The 25,821-nt window shown below is 43.0% G+C and overlaps 1 protein-coding gene across 1 annotated transcript in view; it reads left to right on the top strand.

Moving 5' to 3' along the window:
- egfra (epidermal growth factor receptor a (erythroblastic leukemia viral (v-erb-b) oncogene homolog, avian)) overlaps window positions 1–25,715 on the top strand; it is a 42,001-nt gene extending 16,286 nt beyond the window's left edge. Inside the window, exons 2-28 of the mRNA XM_035633716.2 lie at window positions 3,385–3,536; window positions 4,541–4,727; window positions 4,849–4,980; window positions 5,090–5,158; window positions 5,399–5,517; window positions 5,906–6,047; window positions 7,037–7,153; window positions 8,081–8,207; window positions 8,290–8,363; window positions 8,442–8,529; window positions 8,680–8,879; window positions 9,031–9,163; window positions 9,618–9,708; window positions 10,304–10,461; window positions 10,726–10,764; window positions 10,896–11,040; window positions 11,272–11,394; window positions 13,127–13,225; window positions 14,608–14,793; window positions 15,278–15,433; window positions 16,583–16,658; window positions 17,528–17,674; window positions 18,420–18,517; window positions 18,632–18,799; window positions 21,362–21,409; window positions 21,511–21,604; window positions 22,779–25,715. Of these exons, the coding sequence (XP_035489609.2) occupies window positions 3,385–3,536; window positions 4,541–4,727; window positions 4,849–4,980; window positions 5,090–5,158; window positions 5,399–5,517; window positions 5,906–6,047; window positions 7,037–7,153; window positions 8,081–8,207; window positions 8,290–8,363; window positions 8,442–8,529; window positions 8,680–8,879; window positions 9,031–9,163; window positions 9,618–9,708; window positions 10,304–10,461; window positions 10,726–10,764; window positions 10,896–11,040; window positions 11,272–11,394; window positions 13,127–13,225; window positions 14,608–14,793; window positions 15,278–15,433; window positions 16,583–16,658; window positions 17,528–17,674; window positions 18,420–18,517; window positions 18,632–18,799; window positions 21,362–21,409; window positions 21,511–21,604; window positions 22,779–23,119 (3,509 nt within the window). The 3' untranslated portion in view covers window positions 23,120–25,715. The remainder of the gene's footprint in view (window positions 1–3,384; window positions 3,537–4,540; window positions 4,728–4,848; window positions 4,981–5,089; window positions 5,159–5,398; window positions 5,518–5,905; window positions 6,048–7,036; window positions 7,154–8,080; window positions 8,208–8,289; window positions 8,364–8,441; window positions 8,530–8,679; window positions 8,880–9,030; window positions 9,164–9,617; window positions 9,709–10,303; window positions 10,462–10,725; window positions 10,765–10,895; window positions 11,041–11,271; window positions 11,395–13,126; window positions 13,226–14,607; window positions 14,794–15,277; window positions 15,434–16,582; window positions 16,659–17,527; window positions 17,675–18,419; window positions 18,518–18,631; window positions 18,800–21,361; window positions 21,410–21,510; window positions 21,605–22,778) is intronic.
- Window positions 25,716–25,821: the final 106 nt, after the last annotated feature.

Below are 25,821 nucleotides of genomic sequence, written 5' to 3'. Positions count from 1 at the left end.
GGCCGTAGTTTGTAAAGTTATTACATTGGAGTTCATTATATGGTATTTGTTGCGATTTTACCCTTTACGTATACACAATGTTACTGTGAACAAACTGAGTAGTAGATCTGTGCATGCCTTCTCTGATTTCCATCTCAAGATGGATTTCAGACATGAACTCCAAAGACAGTGTCTGGAAAATTGGGTCCGGACATTTGCTTTTTGCTTTTCACATGCGAAAAACGCAGCAGGAGATTGTTCGAGTCCGATGCGTTCACTGTCCGGGTGAAACATGCAGGAGGCAGGACATGACAATAATTGCATGGCGTGAAGTCATCAACAGACCCACTCTCTCGCTGTAAATGTTCCAGAGATTTACCTGCCGTATTCTCACATGGGATCACGTGGACATTTTTTCCAGACATTTTACCAGGAAAATGTTCTGGGGAAAAAAAATTGAGCAAAATATTGCAAACATTTGAGCTCTCACATACAGGAAGATCTCAGCCAAAACCTCCCTTCATTGCACACTGCTCTCTTTGTCGGTAAACACTAACTGCTGCGACTGAATAATTAGCAAATGATCTCTCACAATAAGCATCGACGGTTTTTCCTTTCTCATGGAGCCGTGCAGATCCAATAGCCTCAAGAAACAAATATCTGCCCGCACACACTTGACTTCCAACACTAGTCCTCAAGTAAACATCAAAAGAATGATACGCGACCAAACATAGCAATACGCTCAGATGACTAATGACCGGGCTTATCGAGGCTTTTGTCAAGCTCTGGCCGGGTGCTGATCAGCACAGCGCAATCCAGGGAATGCTTCATACAATTACTGGTGTTGCACACTCACACACCAGCCAGGCAGCACGCACACACACGCACACACACGCACACAGGTCAGCGTCAGAGATATAGCAAACCTGCCACTCCTTGCACCCAGAGTTATCACCTGGACATTCTGTGACGACAATACAGCTGGAGGAAGTGAAGCAATCGGTAATGAGTCTTTGTCACAGTATCACTTGCGTCTCCGCGGGGGCCTCACCCTTGCATGTAAGCGGACAGTAAAACTGCGTTTTTAAGACGTTTTATGAGGTAGACTTGAATCAGAGGGAGAAAAAAAACCCCCAACCGTGTTCCGGGTGATTCCCAAACTGCGCTCACCTGTGGTTCGTCTCGATTGGCGGAAAGGCAGTTTGTGCAAACTTTTATGACACATGACTCAGACACATGAGGTTCATTTTCAGCCGTGTAAAGCTCCGTTGTTAACAGAGAAATGAATGATGATCCGGGTCGAATTGTGACGCCGCCTTTCCAGTTATTACCTGTATGTTGATACAGCCTGACCTCGTTTCTCCCCTCGTGTGTTGCTGCCTAATGAGGAAGTCACTTTATGGTCGTCGACGATCAGGTCATTCACCACCGACAACAAAACTTGTGAAATCAACAACTGGACGAGGAGAACGTTTACCGCGGCTACACTGCTGCTCGCTTGAGCGCTGTTGTTTTTTCTTCCTCGCATTTGTGCCACACTTCGGTTGCAGGAAGCTGGAAAACTGCAGTCACCTGTCTCGTGCGGCCTTCGTCGATCATCACAAATGTTGACGGAACATGGACAAACATTCAGACAGGAAACGGGCTGTTTGTGTGCCTCTGGCAGAGGTGCACAGATGTACTTTATATGGCATAACAACAGATTTAACCATGATTAGAATCCCTGTTAGCGAGCTGTCATTGGGGATGTCCAAATCAGATTGAACAATCGTCACTGCCGCACAGTCATGACAACCTTTTTGTTTATTACAGTTTGGTTTGTCAATCTGAGTGATGATGAGGGGGGGGCTAATTACATCTCACATGGCTCCCCTAATTAAAACCGTCAGCTTGCTTTTGCCAGCCTGCCTCTGTTGCCTGGGCAGTAGGCTGCTGGACTGTAGGGTTCGTATCAGGAAGATCCCTCAGGGACGGACTAATGAGGAGGAAGAAGAGGGAGGGCGGGAGACGGCTGTTTGTGCCCTAATTCCCACTGATTCGGTGGCCCTCGCCGTCGGTTACGTGCAAACAACAACTTGAATAAAAAATTCAACTTGGAAAAGGAGAAAGTACAAAATATTGGGCTCTGACACAGAGCCTAGCCGAGCGGAAAGATGATATTGTGTCTGTTTCCGTGGGCTTTCGGAGAATCAGAAATGCCTCAGCGTTACTGTAATGTGCAATGCGGTGTTGTGGGGTGTGTCCCAGAATTGTTTTGGTTTGTCTCTGCAGTCAAGAGCAGACACGTTGTGGAATGTGACCCATGAGACATTAAACCAGAACAATAATTTCTTCTGCGATAAACAGGGGGGTGAATCTTTGTTTTTCGTTTTTCATCCTATTGCTCAAGGTTAACTTGACTTAAAATGGAGAAATTAATTCTTATGCTTATTCTGTATTTTTCTGTGTGGATGCGTGGCCCTCCGTGCGCCGGACCCTCTCCGCTGTGCCACTCAGAACCTGTCTGACCAGCTCGGGACGACAGAGCGCTGGAGGACAACTCGACACGCATTCTTCCTTTTTCAAACTCGACCGTTAAGAAACAGCCTTTTTGTGCTGGCTGCACTTCTAAGTAATGCTGCCTCCCTCATACAAACATTTTGTTGCGTAACGCCAGATAGGCGACACTATCGGCCCACAATTGTAGTCCTGTGAATCAGTACCTTTGTTTTTATTGGAACTGGATACTAGTGAAAGTGCACGGATCAGCACCTTTTTTATTTAGTCCTGTCGAGAGCTAATATCAGAAATGCCTAAATGAAGCTGAAATTATTGAGAGAGTTATTAATCACGAGATTTAGGGCTCACCCCTAGAAACACTCACAAATCTCGCTGATCTGTGACACACCAAACCTTTTCTCTGAAATGACGCGTCAGGGCCTGGAAATGCTGGTCACAGCGGTGGTTTTTAACTAGGCTGCATAGCAGTGGAAAGATCCAGGCCTTTGCCAGTATAAATACAGGCCAGCTCACTTTGACACATGAGCCAGAACCTCGCTTTGTCGCTAAGTTTTGATTCCTACCAAGATCACGGCTTTTCACATGAAAGCCGGCCAAGCTATGACTATACTGGCCAAATTCACAAACAGAGAAACACACACACACATACACACACACACACACACACACACACACACACACACACACACACACACACACACACAGAAAGTCATAAATGGAGCCGATGTGTTACATAAGCAGTGAATGTCTCTGATTGAGAGCACCGTGGAGCTTTGGATAAATGCTTTTGTTAGACATCATTTGTTTCGAGTAACATTCAAATAAATCTGAAAAAAGACACATATATATATCTATATATATATATAGTTCTTTTTAAAATTTCTTTTAATTTAATTTTGTCCGCAGTATGCCAAGGCATCACCAACCGTCTAAACCTCCTGGGATCCAAAGAAGAGCACTACCTCAACATGGTGAAGACCTACAGCAACTGCACCGTGGTGCTGGAGAATCTGGAAGTCACCTACATGGAGGAGCACCACGACCTGTCCTTCCTCCGGGTAAAGAAAGACAGTGCACTCTGTTAACAGTGGAGGCTGAACATGCACAGAGCACATGGGAGGATTTCTGTTTCTAACTTGTGTCTTTGGTGGTCCGAAGCCAGTTTCAATAATTCCAATCAGTGAGGAGTGAGTCCGTAGATCAGGGACAGATGAATCACTGGGTTGGTAGCCCCCCCCTCTGGTCGGAGCCTTGCCTGAACCCCAGCTGTAGCGTATGGGCAGATGTGAGGAGGGACCACACACACACACACACACACACACACACACACACACACACACACTCATGTGCAAGCTTGCGCCCACAAACTGAAATAACATACAGTCAGCAGATATCGTGCAGTTCTTCCAAGGATGCAATTTCCACTTGCGATAGGGGGAGACATGTCCGTCTTGTTGTTTTTTTTTTTTTTTTTTTTTTACTTTTTTCTTCTACCTGTCCACCTGTAATAATAGCTGATGTTAGCCTTAACTTTGACCTATCAGGCTACACACATGCTGTCCCAGCCCTCTGATTGGTGGAGTCTGAGAGTAACTGTAGGGGTTGAAAAAAAACTACCTCTCCAATTACCTGTGCTTACTTTTTTGGGAGGGGGTGCATGGTAAATCCTTTAATCTGCACTTGATTTAATGTGGAAATTGTAATTATGATGTTCTTCCAAAAAAATAAGCCAGAATTGAACAACAGTTAATAGCTAATTTCTTTTGTGAAGGGCACAAAAAAACAAGATTTTCTATCGCGTGTCAGTTGTCTGTCAATTAAACGAAATCCTAATTGGTCGTAGTCACCATGTAGTGTCAAGGTTTATACAGAATACACCAATGTAGGAAACAGTCTCCACATGAGTTTTTATTTTTAATTTATTTGTTCGTTACAGAACATTGCCTTCCCAGTTCTGATATATTTGAATATTTAGCCTTCGTTTCAAATGTGTATTCCGTCAGCCCAGCAGCAAAGCACATGTGCTACCTCCACAACAAACAAACATTTTTCTCTTCCATAGTCAATTGAAGAAGTGGGCGGCTACGTCTTGATCGCCCTCAACACAGCCTCCAGGATTCCACTGGAGAACCTGCGCATCATTCGAGGTCATACCCTCTATGAGGGAAAGTTCGCCCTGTCTGTTCTTGCCAATTATGACAAAGAGACAGGTCAGGGCACCAAAGAGCTTCTTCTGACCAGCCTGACGGGTCAGTCCAACCCTTTATTTTCACGTTTGTTTTTTTTTCCCATGGCAGACATTTTCACAGAATCCCAGCGTTATGACACAGCTCTTAATGTTCTTTTCTGTAAATCTATCAAATTCGGCAGAAATTCTCAAAGGAGGCGTAAAGTTCGGGACCCACCAGCCGTGCAACGTGGACACAATACAGTGGTATGATATCGTCAACGCCGACGGCAAACTCAGCATGGATCTCCCAGTGACCAGCAACAATCCACTTTGTAAGTGACACCTTTTACAGCAAGAGACGGAGAATGCAGAATTACTTCATTGTGCAGCAAGGTTAAACATGTGACTGTGTTCATTGTGGTCTTATTTCTTTTTTAACAGGTAAACCATGTGACTCAAGCTGCTTCAATGGTTCATGCTGGGCACCTGGTCCTCAAAATTGTCAGACATGTAAGTGCTTTTTTGGGGGGTTTGCTAGATTGTGAGATAGTTCCGGTGTGGTTTTACTCGGCCAGTTATTGACATTTTTACTGCATGTCAACAACAGCAAGTGGGGGCAACTTTGCGAATATTCTCCATTGTCTCACCATTTTATTTACAGCTCTGATAAGGCCTATAAATAACAAAAGAAAAGAAATGGCTTGCTGCTGCCGGTAGGCTCGTCTGACTTTGTCCCGTTCTTATCTCCAGTCACAAAGCTGAACTGTGCACAGCAGTGCTCCAAGAGATGCAAAGGACCTTCACCCAGCGACTGTTGTAATGAGCATTGCGCCGCTGGCTGCACTGGACCGAGGCCCACCGACTGTCTGGTGAGAGAAAGACTCCTTCACATGTGGGAAAGTAATGATTAGATCAAGGAACTGGGCAACGGACGAGCTTCAACAACAAAATATACGAAACGCCTCCTACTTCTGCGTTAAATTTGGCTGGGATTTCTCCAGCAAAACAAACCCCTCACTCAGCAGACATCTGTTTTTATGATCAGAAGTATTATTGTTGTTTTCAGCACCAATGAGACCTATAAGTGCCGATTAAATCTTTCATCTGGCACTGCCGCGAGTATCAGCGTCTGCTCTCCCTTTCTCCGTGCCGCTCCGAGGATTAAGATGGGGCTGTGATAGAGGAATGCAGTGTTATCATTAGTGTGGGGCTCTGTTTTGATCCCTATGTACTGGATGGCTGTTGTTTGTGCTGCAGGCCTGTCGGGACTTCCATGACGACGGGGTGTGTAAGTACTCCTGCCCGGGCCTCATGCGCTACGACCCCATCCTGCACCAGCTGGTACCCAACCCACATGGAAAGTACAACTTCGGGGCCGCGTGTGTCAAGAGCTGCCCACGTAAGAATGACTTAAGAGGCACTCTTATTCTTTTTCTCATTCTTATTTTTATTTTATTTCCTATTCCTGTTCCTATTCGTATTTTCATTGACGTTCTCGCGTGCACTATAGTAAGTAAGTAAGTAAGTAATCTTTATTTATATAGCACCTTTCACAGACACCAGTCACAAAGTGCTTCACGGGGATAAAACATGCTTCAATTTAATACAATTTAATTTCATAGCCCCAAATCGTTACCTACGTTATGTCAAGGCACTTTACCTATTAAGGTGGCGACCTCACTATATACCAGAGAAACCCAACAGTTCCCGCAATGAGCGAGCTCTTGGAGACTGTGGAGAGAAAAAAAAAAACTCCCTTTAACAGGAAGAAATCTCTGGCAGAACCAGGCTCAGTTGTGGGCGGAACATGTGCCTCGACCGGTTGGGGTGAGAGGAGAGAGATGGGGGAGAGAGGGGAGGTGGGCAGAAAGAGGGGGAGAGAAGAAAGAGAGTGGGTTTCAAACCCTGGTTCGGGTGGGGGGGGGTTGGGATGCAAACCCTGGTTCGGGTAGGGGTTAGGGGAAGGGTGAGGGCTGGCTGTTGTCAAGACAAATGAAATGAAACCAGTAGGCCTCACTGGCCAATGTGAAAACCCATCATGCATGAGTACGAGCATTTTTTTATACCTTGTGCTACACTGAACAAGTGCCCAGGTTGTCCGTCAGGGTTGTTAGACATTCAGTGGTTACAGCGCACAGTTACAGTTTAATTATAAACTGTATGAACAAGGAAAGAAAATGATTGAGTTTCGGGGCGTGTTAATGCAAGAGCTGCTCTTTCTCAGTTTAACTTACACGCATCTGTGCCAGTATTACTCAGTCAATACTTTATGGCCCTGCAGCCTTATTGCCTTATTATTACCCCTATAGTGAAAGGTGGTATCACTCATATATGTTATTCAGGCTGAATGGTACATCATGATATGCGTTTATTTTGCAATAATTCCAGATAACTATGTTGTGACTGACCATGGAGCCTGCGTGCGGACGTGCAGTGGTAACACATATGAGGTGGACGAGGGAGGAATCAGGAAGTGTGCCAAGTGTGATGGGCTGTGTCCAAAAGGTAGGAAGTTAAACCGTCTCTCTGTTTACAGAGGGGAAACTTAATATGCTTACTTGAGTCACCGCTTTATCAAAATTCAGAGGCAGTTGCGACATACAAACCCGTATAATCATATTATAAAACAGCATGCGTTGTTATAGATGATCTATTAAGTTGTATTTTGAATTGGCTCCACCTTTACCAACTACAACATGCTAATTCTGCTGTTGATGTATTACTAATAATAATCAAAATTCAACCAAGACTCACCGATTGGCCAGAGGGACGCAACCACGGGACCTCGGCAGCAGTTGATGACCCTCTTTGATATCATATGACATCTGCGAGGGCGAATAACAGCGACTTTTTGAATTTATTTACTGTTTCCTCTGTCAAACTCACCTCACAGAATATACAGGGAGGTCGTGATGGAACAGTTAGAATAGATAAGAAAGGGAATAACATCAATTTATTGTTTTGAAATATTGTATTTCTGCATTTATGAGATTTGAATCAGTGTTTACTCTTTATTGCTGTTGGCTACTGTCAGTATTAAATTAAGCACACTATCTGCATTTAAAGTAAATGTTTTTTCGCTTTATTAGATCTAACCTAAGGGTTTCTTTGATGGGGCAGTAGCCTATCCTCAGTGATGTAAACTTCTAAAGACAAAGGTTTTTGACAGTTGGTCTAGACTGTGAAATTGATATTTCCCAAGAAGTAAATGTACATTTAACATCCAGCAACTAACAAATGTTCCAATTACACAGTGTTTTTTCATGGAGTGTTCTTAGGCCAGGTCAGTGAGAGAGTTAGTAAAATGGAAGAGGGGGGAATATTTAGTTCTTGGGTGAATCTCCTTAGATTAAACCCATAATTTATATGAGTTTTTTCGGTCTTTCAGTCAGTTTTTTTTTTTAACTTCTTTGTTTTCTCGCTGGTTTGCAGTGTGCAATGGACTTGGAGCAGGAGACCTGACTCACACTCTGTCTATCAATGCCACCAACATTGACTCCTTTAAAAACTGCACGAAAATCAATGGGTACATTGCGATCATCCACACATCGATTCACGGGTAAGTCATTAGCAGCAATCGCTCAATCGATTACTGGGAAATTCAACCAGTAGCTACCACCGTGGATATTCTTCTTTTTTAGGGATTCATTTACCAAAACACCAAAGATGGATCCTGCCCAGCTTGATGTGTTTAAGACGGTTAAAGAAATTACTGGTGAGACTGTGAAAACCTGAGCAATGCATGACACACTCAGTACGCACTAAATAATTAACAAGCCATGTGTTGCTTCAGGATACTTGTGGATTCAAACGTGGCCAGAGAGCATGAGCTCACTCAGTCCTTTTGAGAATCTGGAGATCATTCGAGGACGAACTAAACGGTATGTTGCTTGTAAAGACCCCCACCCCCCCCACCCCCCCCATAGATTCTCAGCCGCCAGATAAAAAAGAACTGACCATTATTCAAGGCTGTCATGAAACCATTCCCTTTTCTTTCTCTTCCTGTCCCACCCTTTTTTTCCCTTTGACAGAGGCGTCCGCAGCGTGGTTATTGTTCAGCTCGGTATCAGCTACCTGGGCCTTCGCTCCCTCAAAGAAATCAGCGATGGAGACGTGGCTATCCTTAAGAACCAGAACCTGTGCTACACCGATAAAAGCCACTGGGAGAGGCTCTTCAAATCTGAAAGGCAAAGTGCCAGCGTAGGGGGAATTTCTGACGCCGCCACGTGTGGTAAATTGGATTTTGTTTTTGCAAGTTTTCAGTTGTGTGAAATCTGATAATGCGAGGCACAAGCCAGATTTATTCAATCGAGACTAATTATAGGAGAATTGGATAAGTTTACAGGAAATAACTCTTCTTGAAATTGTTTGTTTGTTCTCAGCCCTGATGAACAACACTTGTGACAGGAAGTGCACCACAGACGGCTGCTGGGGTCCAGGCCCTGACATGTGCTTCGCCTGCCGCGACTTCAGCCGTGACGGGAGCTGTGTCGACTCCTGCAACGTCCTTGAGGGGTGAGGGAGGAATCTGGGTGTTTGCTGCTTTTTAAGCCCTTAAATGCACTGTTTCTTATTTTTTTGACAAACAAATAGAATCTGAACGTCAGATGTGTGAGCTCGACGGTGAACTCCCTCAAAGCCAATTTTCATTCCCTGAGCATTGCCAGACTATGACTTCAGACAAGTTTGGGGATTTGTTATCGAAAGCGATGCTAAGACTAAATATGATCCGAGGTATTTTGTAGTTAAACCTCCAGTAGATATAAAACAAACACTGTAGCTGAAATAGCACATTCACTCACATCTGTTTATCTTTGCAGATCTCTGTCAAACATTGAATCTCCACATGCTTACAATTTAACTTCTGCCCTCAAAAAACGGGATCAGGAATTTCACTTTGCATGTTACTGTTTGAACTGAGGCTCGCCAGCATTGAGAGACTGTCAGCTTTGTTATTGTTTTTTGGCAGAGAGCGGCGGGAGGCAGTCGTGAATAAAACCTGCAAGGAGTGTCACCCCGAGTGTCGACGTGTGAATGGGACCGCAACCTGCAGTGCACCTGTATGTGTGTCACCGATCACAAAACTATTATTACAAACACATTTAAAAAATAACCAACCCCCCCCCCCCCCCCCCCCCCCCCCCCAGTTCTCGTAAAAACGTCTGTGGGCGTCAATGTTGTGTTTTTGTACCAGTAACTCAGCATGAAATCTATTTCTCAATCACCAGCAGCCTCAATAGCCCATAATGCAATGTAGCCACGGGACATGTTGAGTTTTGAATAAGGGGTGAGGCAGTGTGAGGCGGTCATAATCCCATCATTAGTCCCAAGTTCAGACCCTTTTTCTTTTTGCTTTGTTGAAAGTAATTCAAGGATCAAATACAGAAATAGACATGCTGATACAGAGGTTTAAGTTTTAGGGAACGTATTAAAGTACAGCATTTGGTTGTAATAAGTGTATCAGAGGACTGAGTTGTACCTAACATGACTGCTTCATTGCCTTAACATTTGCATTTTTATGGGGGGAAGATTGATGCAACTTCCTTTGAGAAATTACCAGTGAGACAGTGCAGCTTACATAGTATTTACAACCCCTCTCAGGAGAGTTGTAAACATCATGAGTCTCTTAATTTATTTTTTTTTGTTCACCTCCAGGGTTCTGGAAACTGCACTAAGTGTGCCAACTTCCAAGATGGCCTGTTCTGTGTGTCCCGCTGTCCGCAAGGTGTGCCAGGGGAGGACGACGCGCTGGTGTGGAAATACGCAGACGAGATGAAAGTGTGCCAGCTCTGCCACAAAAACTGCACTCAGGGGTAAAAGCATTGTTCTTGTGCACCTGAGACCTGGCACAACAGCTCCCTGTGTTGCAAACATTTGCCTGTGGTGATGTTGATGCAGCAACTTAATGCAAAGTTTAAATCATAGTTATGGCTGCGTTGAGTGCATCCCTTCATAGCTTTGAGCATAACCTGGCATAGGAAAATCTGCAACCATAGGAAATCAATAGACTCATGATGATTTTTAGTGTAAAGGCACGGTAATAGTCACATCAGTTCTTTGCATTCATCTATTTGCAGGTGCACCGGACCTGGTCTTGAAGGCTGCCGCATTAAAAGGTGAGTAAATACAGTAACACTGATCTTTGACGCTTGAGGACGCCCATGCATAGTTGGACGGTCAAATCGCCTCCGTCTGTGTTGATGACATTCACAAATATTCTCCGTCTGCACTCCCACCTCTCTTTCAGCGATCCCGGGCTTTCCATGATTGCAGCTGGTGTGGTTGGTGGGCTGCTGGCTGTTCTTATCGCCGGCCTGTCCGTCTTTGTGTTGCTGCGCCGACGCCACATCAAGAGGAAGAGGACCACGCGCAGACTTCTCCAGGAGAGAGAGGTACCATGAGTGTCCATGCATACTGGTAGACGTGAATGTATTGACAGAGATGGCAGGTTTACAGAGATGCCAGTAGCCTATGCAGAACTTAACAATTTTTTCACTTGTCCTATCTTCTTCTTCTGTATCTGTGTGTGTGTGTGTGTGTGTGTGTGTGTGTAGTATTGACTAGCCACAATCACAAGTGCTGTTCAGGAGACATTGTAAGACATGCTGTTCTTTCTCCTCCAGTTGGTCGAGCCTCTGACTCCAAGTGGAGAGGCACCAAACCAGGCTCTGCTGCGGATCCTGAAAGAGCCTGAATTCAAGAAAATCAAAGTGCTGGGATCAGGGGCTTTTGGTACGGTTTATAAGGTAATAACGTGCCTCAGGTTTGCGTCTCAAACACACATTATTTCCACTGCAGTGCTGAGCTTAACTGAAGCTGGAACTCAGGTGTGCAGTATGTGCCAGGCCTACAAAACCAACACCCCTCAGTGTAGTTTTTTCTTCTTCATCTACATCTGTTGTCAATTGTTCAATTAAAATCCACATTTTTGACTTCATGAGATCATGAGACACTGAACTCTCACTTCCAGAGCTCTCTCCCACACTGTGCATGTACTTAATCAATTCATTATTCGCAATTTCACAATAGCGATCAAATCTTGATTAATTGCTTTTATTCCTAATTCATTCATTCATTTTTGATCAATACAGGATATCGATTTTTACATTTCAAGATGTGTGTCAGACAGGGGTTTATTCTGCTCATACTGCTAGAAAGCAGTGTTGTAATCCATAATCTCTGTATTGAAATTTAGACTTTATACTTTTCCGAAAAATAGGTGAGCGCAGACCTCCTCCAAAAGTGAGCAATCCCCCGCCTGTATGTGGTTTCACATTCAAAAATGTCCTTGATCTGAATCGCTCCCAAAATGTAATGTTGCCATGCCCGAGCCCTTTCTTTGATCAAATTTTCATGCAAATATGTCCATAAATGTTTGAGTAATCCTGCTGACAAACAAGCAGACAAGCACACAATCAGACCAACCAAACCAATCACGTAACATCCTTGTCGGAGGGGAAAATGACAATATATTGCTTTGCTTACAGTATCGGAATTTATCGTAGTGTGTTGAATCGTAACCCCTGTATCCTGATATTTATTGTATCACGTTCTTGCCAATACGCAGCCCTAGAAAAATAGGTGTTTACACAGTGTCATTCAGGATAAATAGCTGGTCTCTATGAGGTTTAAACCGTTTATTTAAGGGTCTGTTTTAGATGAAGGCTTAGATGAATTGTGCTGAAAGTCAGCACAATGTTCTCACTTATAGTACAAAAACAAAAACAAGTTGGTTTTTTCTGTTCTTTAGACTTAAGGGGTTAGGGAATTTTTGGAAAGTAAGCACATTTTTTTTTCAAAGTGCTATTTGAGGGTGAAGACGAGGTTATAGAGTTGTAATGAGGTCAAAGTTAGGGTAAGAGTTGGATTTAGTTATGAAGTTAGTTAGGTTACTTTTAGTCAGTGGTGGAAGAAGTGTTGATAGTAGTAACAGTATAGTGACTGTAGTTATATCAAACTACCAATGTCCCGCTATAGACATACTCCATTGCAATATCATTCAGTTTCTAAAAATGAAGTTACTTAAAGTACTCACAATGTCACAAAATGACCCTTATTGTGTGTTGAGTGTTGTATTAAATTATTGGATTATTGTCACTGGTACATTCAGGTATAAGAAGCATTTTAGCTCGTTTAGATGGAACTCATTTTAACTACTTCGTTTACTGTTGGGTAGTTAGTTAATCTACATCATATTTTATAATCGGTCAAATTCATATGTTTTGTATGTAAATTACAGTTCTCAGTAAAAAAAAAAAAAAGTGCAATGGTACTCTGTGGAATGTATTGTATAAAGTAGGTATTGCACGTTGTTATTTAGGTTTAGGGCCCTCACAAGTTTACAGTGGAATACAATGTGTTTGGATGCACTATATGGATGTGACCCGTTGTAACTTTACTGTAAGTGTTTGCAGTACGTGCACCTGATGATTCAGGTGTAGTTGAGGCCTGTGAAATAACCAGCTTTCGTCCATGCAGGGCCTGTGGGTTCCGGAGGGAGAGGACGTGAAGATTCCAGTGGCCATCAAGGTTTTGAGAGAGGCCACATCACCAAAGGCAAACAAAGAGATCTTGGACGTAGGTTCACTGATTTATGTGGTCCTTTTTTTGGACTGTAAACTTACTGTAGTACTGAGTCAGAGCTAAAACAGTGATTCATTTGAAATGTTTTTTTCCAAACCACTTCAGTAAATTGTGCTCTGCTGGTGGGAAATGAAAGCAATTATATACATTTTTTTTAGCAATTATTCCAATGATGTGACTTGACAAGTACCTCATCGTGTTTGAGTGACGATTATTGCTCGACAGATGTCAGTTATAATAATGATGTATCCTGTAATTTAAAACGCATGCAACTCATTTTAAACTAATGACCTTGTGTTTTGCTTGTAATGGAGAGAATGTCATGTTTCTACATGGTGACCCCGACCCTTTATATGGCGGCTGGAAATGGGATTAAATCCTCGGAAGGCTGTGTGTGTGTGTGTGTGTGTGTGTGTGTGTGTGTGTGTGTGTGTGTGTGTGTGTGTGTGTGTGTGTGTGTGTGTGTGTGTGTGTGTGTGTGTGTGTGTGTGGGGGTGGGGGGTGTAATCCAAGCCTAGGGTGTTCTGGAAAGGGATGCATTCCTGAAACCATACTGAGAAACCAGCCTGTTTTAAACGAATTATAGAAACGGCTGAATCTCACATTCTGTGATTTTGTGGGCGTGTTGGTCAGTCACTGTTTCTTTGGACGTTGTGGAGAGTCTTGCTGTCTCATTCTCACACTGTCAGAATCACAGAGCTCCGAGTGATTCAGTGGTTATTTACTGAATATCGTTGATGCCGTATATTAAATATTTTCATTATAATTAATTACACTCATGACAGGTATGTAGAAGCCTGTTGTTGCCGGCCAGTTTGGATTATCCTCTTGTTTTTTTCTCTAAGTTACTTTTCTCTTATTACGACTGACAGTTTCCACTTTGAGCTAAGCCACGTAAAATATGTTTGGCTGTGTGTTCCTGCTGTTTAGAGACTTATTTCCACAAATATAATATGCTATTATTTTAAGATAACTATATGTTAACAAAGTGTGTGTGTGTGTGTGTGTGTGTATAGTCATATTTTTATCAATCCAAACCACTGCCTATTTTATTTTCCTTTCACTAACCAATTACTTGCACTATTTGTATATAATGTACATAGCTTTTTGCAAATATTTTACTCATACAGACAATTTCTTTTTCATCTTTACACCTTTAATCCATTAATATAAGCAACACATTTTTTTATTCCATGAACTAGAGAAAGTGGACATATACACCGCCAGAGTCAAATGTCAAAAGTTAGACAAAGACGAAACTGAGGAATACATTCTGAAATTCAACATTTAATATTCAGTGATTCCAGGGTGTTTTTGGTTGACCAGATAATCATTTGGAAAAAAGTTTTATTGTATCTGTACACGCCCCACTGCAGGAGGCTTATGTGATGGCCACTGTGGAACACCCCCATGTGTGTCGCCTGCTTGGCATCTGCCTGACGTCCACGGTGCAGCTCGTCACCCAGCTGATGCCCTTCGGCTGCCTGCTGGACTACGTCAAAGAGAACAAGGACAATATCGGCTCCCAGCACCTGCTCAACTGGTGTGTGCAGATAGCCAAGGTAAGACAGAAGCCGAGTGAATGCATCAGGTTACATGGCAGGGTCTGTTCAATAGGTCCAACGTGTATGGGGCTGCAGCTGTTGTTGTTGTACACGCCTACAGTGTGTGAGTGATTAATATAATAAGGATATCATTTTTTTTATGTTGTTCAGTAATGCTGTTTATACCAATGTCTATGTTGGTTTTTTCTTTAAGTTGTGCATATGAGAAAAACAAAAGCGTTTGAGGATTGCTGCAATGCAAGTTATGTTTAATGTTTGTTTTAAAAACAGCTACAGTGCACACAGCTGTTAACAGCTCTGATATACTGTACTGTTGAATGACATCAGGTGATGGTGACGAGTCTAACATGATTTCAGCACTTTTATCTTTCATCGTATCTGATCACGCTTCGTTCCAGTGTTCTGACATAGTAGACAGCTTGCGCAAAACGCACAGCGCTTATGTAACAACCCTGCACTCTCATCGTTTGTTTGACAAAAGGGAATGAACTACCTGGAGGAGCGCCACTTGGTACACCGTGACTTGGCGGCCAGAAATGTCCTGGTGAAGACTCCTCAACATGTCAAGATCACTGACTTTGGTCTGGCTAAACTCCTCAATGCCGACGAGAAAGAGTACCATGCAGATGGTGGAAAGGTTAGTACCGAGTCTCGCCCCAAAATCCCCTTTCTTTGTTGTTGCACACCGTCACAAATATCCTGAATATGAAAGAAAGGATATGTGCATTTATATAAAGCCTGTTACAAACCGAGGGCTGGCTTGACGGATGGCTTCCTGTAGGGGAGTGAATTTGCCCCCAGATTTCATCTGTCCATTAACAGACAGAAATGATACATCATATAAGTTCATTCTCTTATCAAAGTCTTCCTTGTACAACTGAAAGCACACATGTTCTCACAGAAAACTTCTCAGAAAAAAGTATTTGCTTGTAACTGCAGGAGACTGTTTAACCCAGTAATGGTCCCCCATAATGCAATAACACCCAGTTATTTATATTGCCTGTCCACAGCAGAAGGACAGATGTGGCGAGCTCGGTTGTTTGAAATTCACCTTGGACAAAGCTGGTCTCAAACACAGACGCCTGCAGCCGCTGAGATTTCCTTCGCTGGTTCCAGTTAAATGCATTGCTATTCTGAAACATGCTGTTAATTAAAAATTACAGGACAGTTTTTTTTTTATTCTCCAGACGGGGATTAAGCCTTGTCTCAGACTAAAACATAAACAGAGTCGAGCCAGCCATTAGAACACCTCTTGAGTGTGGGGGACCAGACTTAATCCTTGTGCAGGAATCCATCCCAGAAATCATTTTTTTTAAGCTTTGTGTGACACGCTTTGTGTGACGACAGCTCCCTGCTTCTCGCCTTCTTCTGTCTACACTTCTAAAATTGAAATCAGTGTTTAATATTACAATGGTCAGTAACGATAAATAATAGCGTGTGACTTTTGCGATTTTGCACCACTAGGTGACAGTACATTATGCTGTGTAGCCTGATGACTATTAAAGGATGTCAGTCTTAGAAAGTGCCACGGTACTGTGACTAAATAAGCCAAAATAAGATATAATAAGATATTTTTAACGCAGACATGTGGAACGTTTCCAGTAAAAATGATCTGATGAAACATCTGAGGGTCAGCACTGCGAGCTTTAAAACGGGATTTTCTGAAGAAAATTGTATTTTGTGTTCGTGATCCAGTCCAGCTCATTGTACTGCGTTACATGCAAATGTACATTGCATCTTTTTGTAGCTACTACACTTTTTGACTCGTTGAACTCTAATTTCGCAGGTACCGATAAAATGGATGGCTCTTGAATCTATCCTAAACAGGACCTACACACACCAGAGTGATGTATGGAGCTATGGTGAGTCTCTTCTTTAGTGCTCTGTCTCTAATTCGGCATGGACCCCCGCTTGCCGTGTCCCAGGTTGAGCCTGAATCCTTGTGTAGCCTCCGATTTCTAAAACAGCTGGGCCTCTGTGCTCCTGAGTAATGGTGCCGGTCTCACAGGAGAAATATTTATCCTTTGCTAAATAGAGTGTTTTAACGGCAAGTGCGACAGAGAGGGGACGGCGGTTGTCAGGCTTCAGAGAGGAAGTTGTTTTTGGATCTGATAGGGCTTGTCGATGTTTTTGAAAAAAGGGAGAATATCTCCTTAGCATCTGTGATCTTAGGACACAGGTAGCACACGCCTACACACCGGCAGTCCCAGGTGGACAACATCACGTCTGAAGAGGTTGTTACCTCAACCCACAGTTTCTCCAGTCCAGGAGTGCGCGCGCGCACACACACACACACACACACACACACACACACACACACACATATATACACACACACACACACGCACGCACGCACACACACACACACACGCACACACACACACACACACACACACACACACACACACACACTGTATGACACACGCAGAAACCAAACACAGTGCAGCTCTCTTCAGTGGGCCTGCCTCCAAATCTTTCCGCGAGGTTTCGATCGTGTCTTCCGCTCAATGTGGCAAAAGCATCAACTGACCCTGGCAGCTTCCTTCCCTTTCTTCGATTCCTCCTGCCGACTCCCACTTCAGCAGGAAGAGCCAGCTTGTCAACATGAAATATTTGGATACGAGAGGCTTACACTCTGCCACTGTCATTTCTTCCCTTTTATCGGGAGCAAAAGCGAGGCGAACGGCGGCTCATCAGACTGGTGCGTTTGTAACCGTCCTTCTCTCTGCAGGTGTGACAGTTTGGGAGCTCATGACGTTCGGCACCAAACCGTATGATGGGATTCCAGCCAGCGAAATAGCCGGGGTCCTGGAGAAAGGGGAGCGACTGCCGCAACCGCCGATCTGTACCATAGATGTCTACATGATCATGGTGAAATGTAAGCTCGGTGGGAAGCCGCTAAAAGTCTGTGTTCCTGTTTAACATGAAGAAACATTCTATACATATACTATTGAGATCTGTAACAATGGCTTGTAAAGTATTTGATCAAATTAACATTTCTATATATACAGCCATCTGTTCACTTACTAGTGTGGATATTAGCTGCATAAATCAAAATTATACTCAGTTTGTATATTATTAGTCAACTATTCGATTAGGTGTTCAACGTAATATAAGTCGACAGCTATTATAATCTATCATCAAAGTCCTTTCTCGGGCAAAAAAACCCTCAAATGTAATATCCACAGCTTTGCAACTGTCCGACATTAGAGCAATTTAAATATTTTTGGTTTTAAGGACTCTTAAGTTGGGTAATGAAAAATAAAAACATTTGATGATGACATCGCTCTTCAATTTTTAATCAAGATTTTTTTTCCACTGCTTTTTCATGTTTCATAGACCAAACAATGAATTTATTAATCATGATAATCAACAGCAAATTCATGAATAGTGAAATTAATCGTCCTTGCAGGTTTCCTTTTGTGGTTTCTTTCCCGTTTGTTTTGTTTGTACTCTGTACTAGTTGTACCATTATATTCCTCTCTTCTAATTTTACTTCCCACATAAAACCACCGTTTTTTGCTGTTGCAGTTCATTTCTGCTAGTGTCCTCACAAAGAGTGATAAAGTTTCATCTCATTAAGTCAACTTATCCTGATGATAGCTGCTGATGTGTCTGTACAGGTTGGATGATTGATGCAGACAGCCGGCCTCGTTTCCGGGAACTAATAGCCGAGTTTACAAAGATGGCTCGGGACCCCTCCCGTTATCTTGTCATTCAGGTATCATTTTACCCAAAGTTTGTTGAATTTCCTTAGATCCGCAGTTTACTGGTTGATGTATTTCAGTAACTAATGAGGTGTAGCTGAAGAGTTAAAATTCTTCTTCTGTTCCAGGGGGATGACTGCATGCACCTGCCGAGTCCCACAGACAATAGGTTGTACCGCAGCCTGATCAGCGGCGAGGACATGGAGAACGCTGTGGATGCAGACGAGTACCTGGTGCCACAACATGGCTTCTTCAGCAGTCCGAAAACCTCCCACACCCCGCTGCTCCACTCCATGGTGAGCTCCACCATGTAAAAGGTCGGGTGTGTCTGTTCCGCCTGCTTCTCCGCCTCAGGTGACATTTGTGGTACCAGGCGTTTGGCAAAAGCTGAAAGAAAATCAGGAACACTGGCACTAAGAGGACGTGACTCATTTCTGCGTTGTGGTCAGGCATTCAAATACATAAAAAGGCCTGCTGCCGGTGTGAGTGTGCACAACTTCCACAAGGTGGCATTGTTTTACAGAAATTGCATCCTAGTGGCTATGAACGCAACGAGATATTTTGAATGACTGTCCAACTAAGGAATTATTGTAGTGGGCTGCCATTAGGAGTCAGAGGTCTTGATTCAATGATGCTGTCTGAGACAATTCTTCTCTGAATGCTGGAGGATCAGCCAAAGTGCAAGATCATAGTGCACGCAGAGAAGGATACATATAAAGTGTACTGTACACTATCGACACAGCGGGTGGCAGTACTTTCGTATGAAAGAGGCCACAGACGGCTATCGTGCCCCTAGCGGTTCCAGGGGGTAATTGTTTGGTCACTGTCGTTAAGACGAAGGCACTTCTCCTCAGAGCTCCTGAGGAAGTTGCCAACGTCACTTTGGAGATAACCGAGGAGAAGAAACCAGTATGTGCACTGGAGCTCCTACTTTGTTTATTGGGCTCCTAGTGTCAACTGGCGGCGGCGTTACCATCACGGATACCTTCGATGTCAGCAGCCTTGCAACTGTCCAAAGAAGAAAACAACCGCAACAATCTCAGTTCGAGCAAATAACCTCGTTGTAAACGTCCAGTAGTACTAGGCTGGTTGTGTCACTTCCCGATCTAGTAGGAAGAAGACACTTCTTCACCTTCTTCACCCTATGCAGGGGACCAATAGAAGCGCTGATGTTGTCGATTTTCTTGCACCATTACACTTCATAATTACAAATTGAAACCCAAAAATTGTCCATTTCCGCTTTAACACAAGACCCGCCTGACTATACTAAACCATAGCGGCTGCTGACCAGGTTCCCCACATGTGCTTCTAATCATTCAAACGCAGAAACCGGAGATCCAGAGTCAAAATACCGTCATGGTATTTACGCTGTGAACTTAAAACCACTGTGGGGAAAAAAGGTGAATCAGTGCATGTGGTGAGGCACAGGTACCTTTCACTTCACACACGCGTGCCAGATCCAATCGCACTGACCTCCTCTATCTAAACAGTGAAAGAAAAGAAGAAAAAAATTCCCAGAAAAAGCAGCGTACCAATTGATTAAGAATTGGTTGCACGTCCCTCAGCAGTGCACACTTTACCCACATGCAGTCAAGCGCTGTGAAAATGTAATTGTGCTATTTTAACCGTGTTCTGGGAAACGGAATTTCTGCATAAATCATTAGCCTGTGAGTCACAATGGAAATGGAACACGGAGTCGTTTCTTTTTAAGCGTGTTGAAAGCAATCAGCCTTCATGAACAGCTGTTGAACTGAATGCGAGTGATCACACAGCGAGGACAGTTAAGTCCATTTTCCCGGCCGCACCTGGCCCGAACCCTTCTTACCCCAATTGCCCTCATTCTGTTTAACGTTGACCTCCGGGACTAGTTCTCCTCCTCCTGACCCCCCTGCCCACTCGTCCTCATCGCCGTCCCCTCTCCCACGTTTCCTCCCTGGTGCCCTTTGATTGATGGGGGCTGAACAAGGAGAACTCTTCTAGCTCAGGTTCAGCGAAGGCCGTGCGTGGGTCTGGCTCCTCTACCTGGGACGGTTGCCGGCCCGCCTGGTTAGCCCATACAAGCTTTCAGAGTTAATTACCTTTGCAGGCAACCAGGCGAACTTTCGGGAAATCTTTTTCCAATAATAAAAGCTCAGCATAAGCCTGCTTTTGTAATGTCACTGTTGGGGCATGGCCTGCTAGGTGTCGAGAATTATTATTATTATTTTTTTTTTACAGATGGTCGCTCCTTCATTGTGTTTAATTTCCTTTTCTTGTTGAAGGTAATTGCATTGCCACAGCTGTCACTCTGTTCCGTTTATGCGCTTGGATTCCACGGTTTAACGCCGCTCACAGTCCTTTGGCTCGAAAGTCGGACAGACAAAGCAAAGCTCGTCAGTTTGCCCGAATGAATATGAATCTGCTCTGCCGAGGTTTATTTTGATCCTCATCAGCTTGTACTGAGATGACAGCTATGGTTCCTCGGGTACCATAAAAAAAACATTCCGATCACTATTCAACGGAAACTTATTGTCTCCTGAGAGGGTTTAAAATAAATCTCAATGACCAGTAGAATTACACTCCACATCAGACAAACTATAAATAAAAGAAGGAAGATTGAATCAAAGACAAGCAAAGTGGAAGATGAATTGAAATTGTGCCTAAATTAGATACTAAGCACAGCAGAATGACTTTGTGTTGTGCGTTGCTGTGAAAATGGCCTGTTTGGTAACAATTTAAATCTTTCTCCTTTAAATGTCTGCTTTATGGATAACACTGGTATATTGAAATGTGTCACGGCTCTATAAAACACTGCTCTGGATTTGTGCTGTGGACTCCTCATGAAAGATTGACTCAAGTTTAAATGATCCATTTTGCAGAGTCTCACCAGCAGCATTGGAACGTGCCACAGTAGAAATGGCATACTGGTAAGTTAAAATGCTTTAAATTGCTCTTAAAGGTAAACAACTTTTGTCTTTTCTCAGAGTGACGCAGCCCTAAAAACCCTCCTCCGCCCTTTTTTTTTCAGAATGGGTTCCCGAGCAGAGACGGGAGTTTGGTTCTCCGGTACATTCCTGATCCCACAGACAAACTTTTAGACAACGCCTTCCAGCCAGCCCCAGGCAAGTGTCCTCCAACTTCAAAAGACGCCCAAGTCTCTTCTTTGTAATGCCATTCTAGTAAATGTCAATCAAACTCTTCTTTGGCCCCCCTGTGTGATTCAGTGAGGAAGGGGGGACATCTAGTGGACAAGAAGCATACTGCTGCACTTGACGCAATTTCTCTTCCACTGCTTCCAACGCCATCAGTACAGAAATCTTTAGACTTGGTGGCTCTAATGGGGGATTAAAAGTGAATACTGTCAACATTAGGGTTGTGCTCATGACCATAACAACGTAAAATATGTATTATTACTATCTGAGTGTTGCTTATCACCTTCATTAGACTTTTAAGGACCATACAGGAGACTCCCAACAGCCTAGGTCTGAAAGTCAGCTGCTGAATACAGACGCAACCTTTGCATTGGAATAAACAACTAAATTCACATTTTTCCATTATTTTTCACAAGATGAAATACTGTAGTTTAGGCCTTAATTGTCAAAGTGGAAAATTGTGTTACACATTATGACACTAAATAATCCAAGTAATGAGGTACAGTTTATGAAATTTGAGAAAATACCGTAAGAAATTATGTGAGCCCCCCACACCTGAGCCCCCCACACCTGCCCCTTACATGTATATATTTATTTATGTAATTAAGTTTTTTAGTTTGTTAGGTAGCTCATGAACTCAATGTTTTACCTTGAAGTGACAACTTCCTTGAATGCATCACTAGAGAAGAGTATTGCTTAAGCGATGACTCACGGCAGGCCGTGCAATAAATATTATACAATCTCTGCTCAACACTGCATTACCACATGATGAAATTAATGTGGTAATGCACAATGTGACAGCCAGCTCATGCCTGAAATATTGGAAATCAAACCACAAACTTGGGGCTTTGGGGAAATGATTTTCAGTAATTTAATTATACCTAGCTAATAGAATAAACATGCAAAGCCAGGGACATTCCTTGTGGCCGAGGAGTAAAAGCACTGACCATGAACGACAACAGCACCGAGCTGAATTTGGCCGGGCCCTCCTGTTGCCTTATTGTCATTCACCATCTCTCACCTTTCATATCCTGTCATCTCTCTGCTATCTCTGAAAAAGCCCCAAAAAGTAATTGAAAACATGCAAAACCATCACTGGGAACCTTTATTGTGTTTTTGCTAACATAATTGGCTTTTCTGACAGACTACATGAACCAGAACGGAGTTTCAGATGTGATGAATCCCATCTACCAGCAACCGGGTCCACCTCGCACGCTCCTTCCCACCATCTCTTCGGACGACACAGAGACGGAGTACCTGAACTGCTTCAAGAACGGGACCAACGGCCCCGAATACCTAAACGCTGTCCCGTCCCTCACCATCCTCCCACGCACCTCCAACGGCACGGTCCCCATTCAGAAATACCAGCCCCAAAACAGCATAGACAATCCCGATTACCAACAGGATTTCAGTCCCACCGTCAAGACCCACGCCAACGGACACATCCCGGCGGCGGAAAACGCAGAGTACCTGGGCCCAGACTGAGGACTTCATGGATACAGTCAAGACATTTTTCCTTTGTTTCCTGAGCATTGATGTCTCTCCTGGAAAAGCATACCCAAAGTGGTACCATCAATTATCATATATGTTGCAACCTGTCTTATGAAGTCAGGTGACACTGTGCAGCTTTCCATGTTGTGTGCATGCTGTCATAATTGTAATGTAGAACCCGTCTCATTCCAAGGAGTTTTTTTTTTCTTCTTCTTCCAAATCAAACAATTAATGACGTTTTCTTGATGAAAGCTGGAAGGAAAGTCGATTCATACGCGACTCAGTTGACCTGAGAGTTTATGGACCAGAAAGACTCCGTCCTAATGTTGCAACTCAGAGCGTCAGAAAGTGAAAATCTCCTCTGCATATCTCAGAAGTGAAAAATCGCCCACATGCTGCATGTGATCCGAATGTGTGGATTGGAGGAATTCTATTCAAAAGGATCTAAGGGAGGCAGAATTTGTCGCAGTAGGACAGAAACTGGCAGCTCAACCAAAAACACACCACAAGGTACACGTGTTGTAGAATGACAAAGTGAAGAGACACAATCGGCAAAGGGTATTGATCCGTTTCAATGGAAAGGCTTGACAGCACACAGTGGTGCACTCACTCGACGCTGATGTGACGCCTCAGAAACATTTATCTCTGAAGTCAGGCTGATGATTAAAGGGAGTCAAACGCTGGCTTGACTGTCGGGGCCCTCAGAGGCCTGACGACGCTCCTCCTGAAGGCGCGGACGAGGCAAAGAGGAAGCAAGATGTCACAATGTGTAGAGATTGTAGTTTAAAGGGGAATACTGGTGAATTTTATCATTCGAACGTGTTACCTTTCTGCTCTAAGACAGTTCTGTGTGTGTGTGTGAGCACGTGTGTTTGTGAGTGGGTGACGTGACAAACTTCCCCTGTTAGAGAGCAGAGATTCCTGTGTGCCATGTGTAACACCACAGCAACTATGCAGAGAATGCGATTGGTAAATATGGCGAATGTGATTGTGGTCAATTTCACGCTGCTCCATCCTGTAGCTGAAAACGAGTGAAACATATGTTTGCGTAGACCCACAAAGTCGTGCTGAACTCTGTCCTTTGTATCAGTATGGAATATTAGTCTGCTTGCACAGGAAGCTCTTTTCCAGGCCTGTTACTGATTATTTCCTACCAATATTATATTTTCAACACTCCTGACTATACTACTATGAACTATGAAGACTCTGCTGCGCAGCGCATTGACATCGACGGCCATAAACTCGAAGGAGAAAAGCTTAAAGGAAAAGAGTTGCTCCAGATGTGAGACATGCGAATTTGCGTGTGTTTAAAATGCTGGTTGAACTGTCTTAGGTCATGTGAGCGACTTGTTTGAATTTTGAAATACAAGAGGTATTTCCTTGTAAACATGAGATGTATTTTAGAGACTGTATGAATCGCTCTGTGTCACATTAGAAACTAAGAATGTTTCTGATGTTTGTGGTGTAATGTATCTGGGCTGTATTATTTCCCTGGAGACTTTTCCTTTCCTGTATTTTTTTAAGTGTAGACAGTTGTTTCACACAGGGTGTTGAGAGTGTCTACATGAACCTGCTCCCAGTTTTTAAGTCTTGTAGTCTTGCAAGAGCATTAACTTTGTAAATATTATTCCTGGTTTTAAAGGAATATACTATTGTAGCAACCTGTAAACCTACTTTTGCAGATTTTACACAGGTACACGTACAGAAAACGGTGGATGTTGCTGTATTATACCCCCCCGCCCCCAAAAAAGACACCTATAATTTATACTTTCAGTACACCATTTTGTCACAATCGTAAGTGAATATGCATTCCTGAACTGTAATTATTTAGTTCAAAAGTGAATATGAATAAATCTTTTTTTTTTTTAATGGAAATTCATCTTCCTCGATTTTTTTCCCAAGCCTTCCAGTAACAATTTGATGCATAAGCAGATCGTGGGCTGAAAGAGTAGTGCATCCTCTCTGATGCGCCAGTGAGTGTCCTCAGTATTTGTCCTCCACGATGTGACTTGAAACTACAGATGACGAGCAGATAAAAGTGGCCTGATTGAGCATTAGAGACCAAAATCCTCCCATTCTTCAACAGTTTCATGAGATAATGTTGTCACTTTTATGTGCACAGGGTAAATAGGTGACAGCTAATTAAAATTGATCAAAGTTAACCTTAATTGTTGTTTATGCTTATTGTACTGATTAACTGCTGATCCATTGTGAATTGGTGATGTTAGCCTGAAGGGAAGAGATGTTACATCTTGAACACTGATAATTACTTATCAATTATAGAGGAACTACAAACACATAGAACCACCACTTTTAATCTTTAGAGCAGACACCTTAAATTCGCAATGAGTCTTTATTTTTTTTATTTTTTTTATGGCTTCACTCATAGTAACAAAACATATGATATTCTACTATGAGGTTACATATGTGCAGGATTGGTTTTGGGATTAAAAGGTATAAGATTAAGGTAAAAATCTTTTTGAGTTCAGATTTCTTTTTTAAATATGTATCATTTTAAATCATATTTTTTTCATATCATAAATATAATTTTTTGTGACAATTCATCAATAAAAGGTGGGAAAAATCCAAATCGACTTGTTATTCGTTGATGGTTTAGAACAAAGACACTCAACACTCATCTGTTATGATTCATCAGGACTGTTTGGATGTGCTTTGATCACATTTGATTGATGGTT

This window comes from Scophthalmus maximus, chromosome 5, assembly GCF_022379125.1.
Source record: "Scophthalmus maximus strain ysfricsl-2021 chromosome 5, ASM2237912v1, whole genome shotgun sequence".
In the NCBI taxonomy this organism is placed as follows: Eukaryota; Metazoa; Chordata; class Actinopteri; order Pleuronectiformes; family Scophthalmidae; genus Scophthalmus; species Scophthalmus maximus.
The sequence above is the reverse complement of the archived record's forward strand: the minus strand, read 5'-3'. Positions and strand labels throughout refer to the sequence as shown.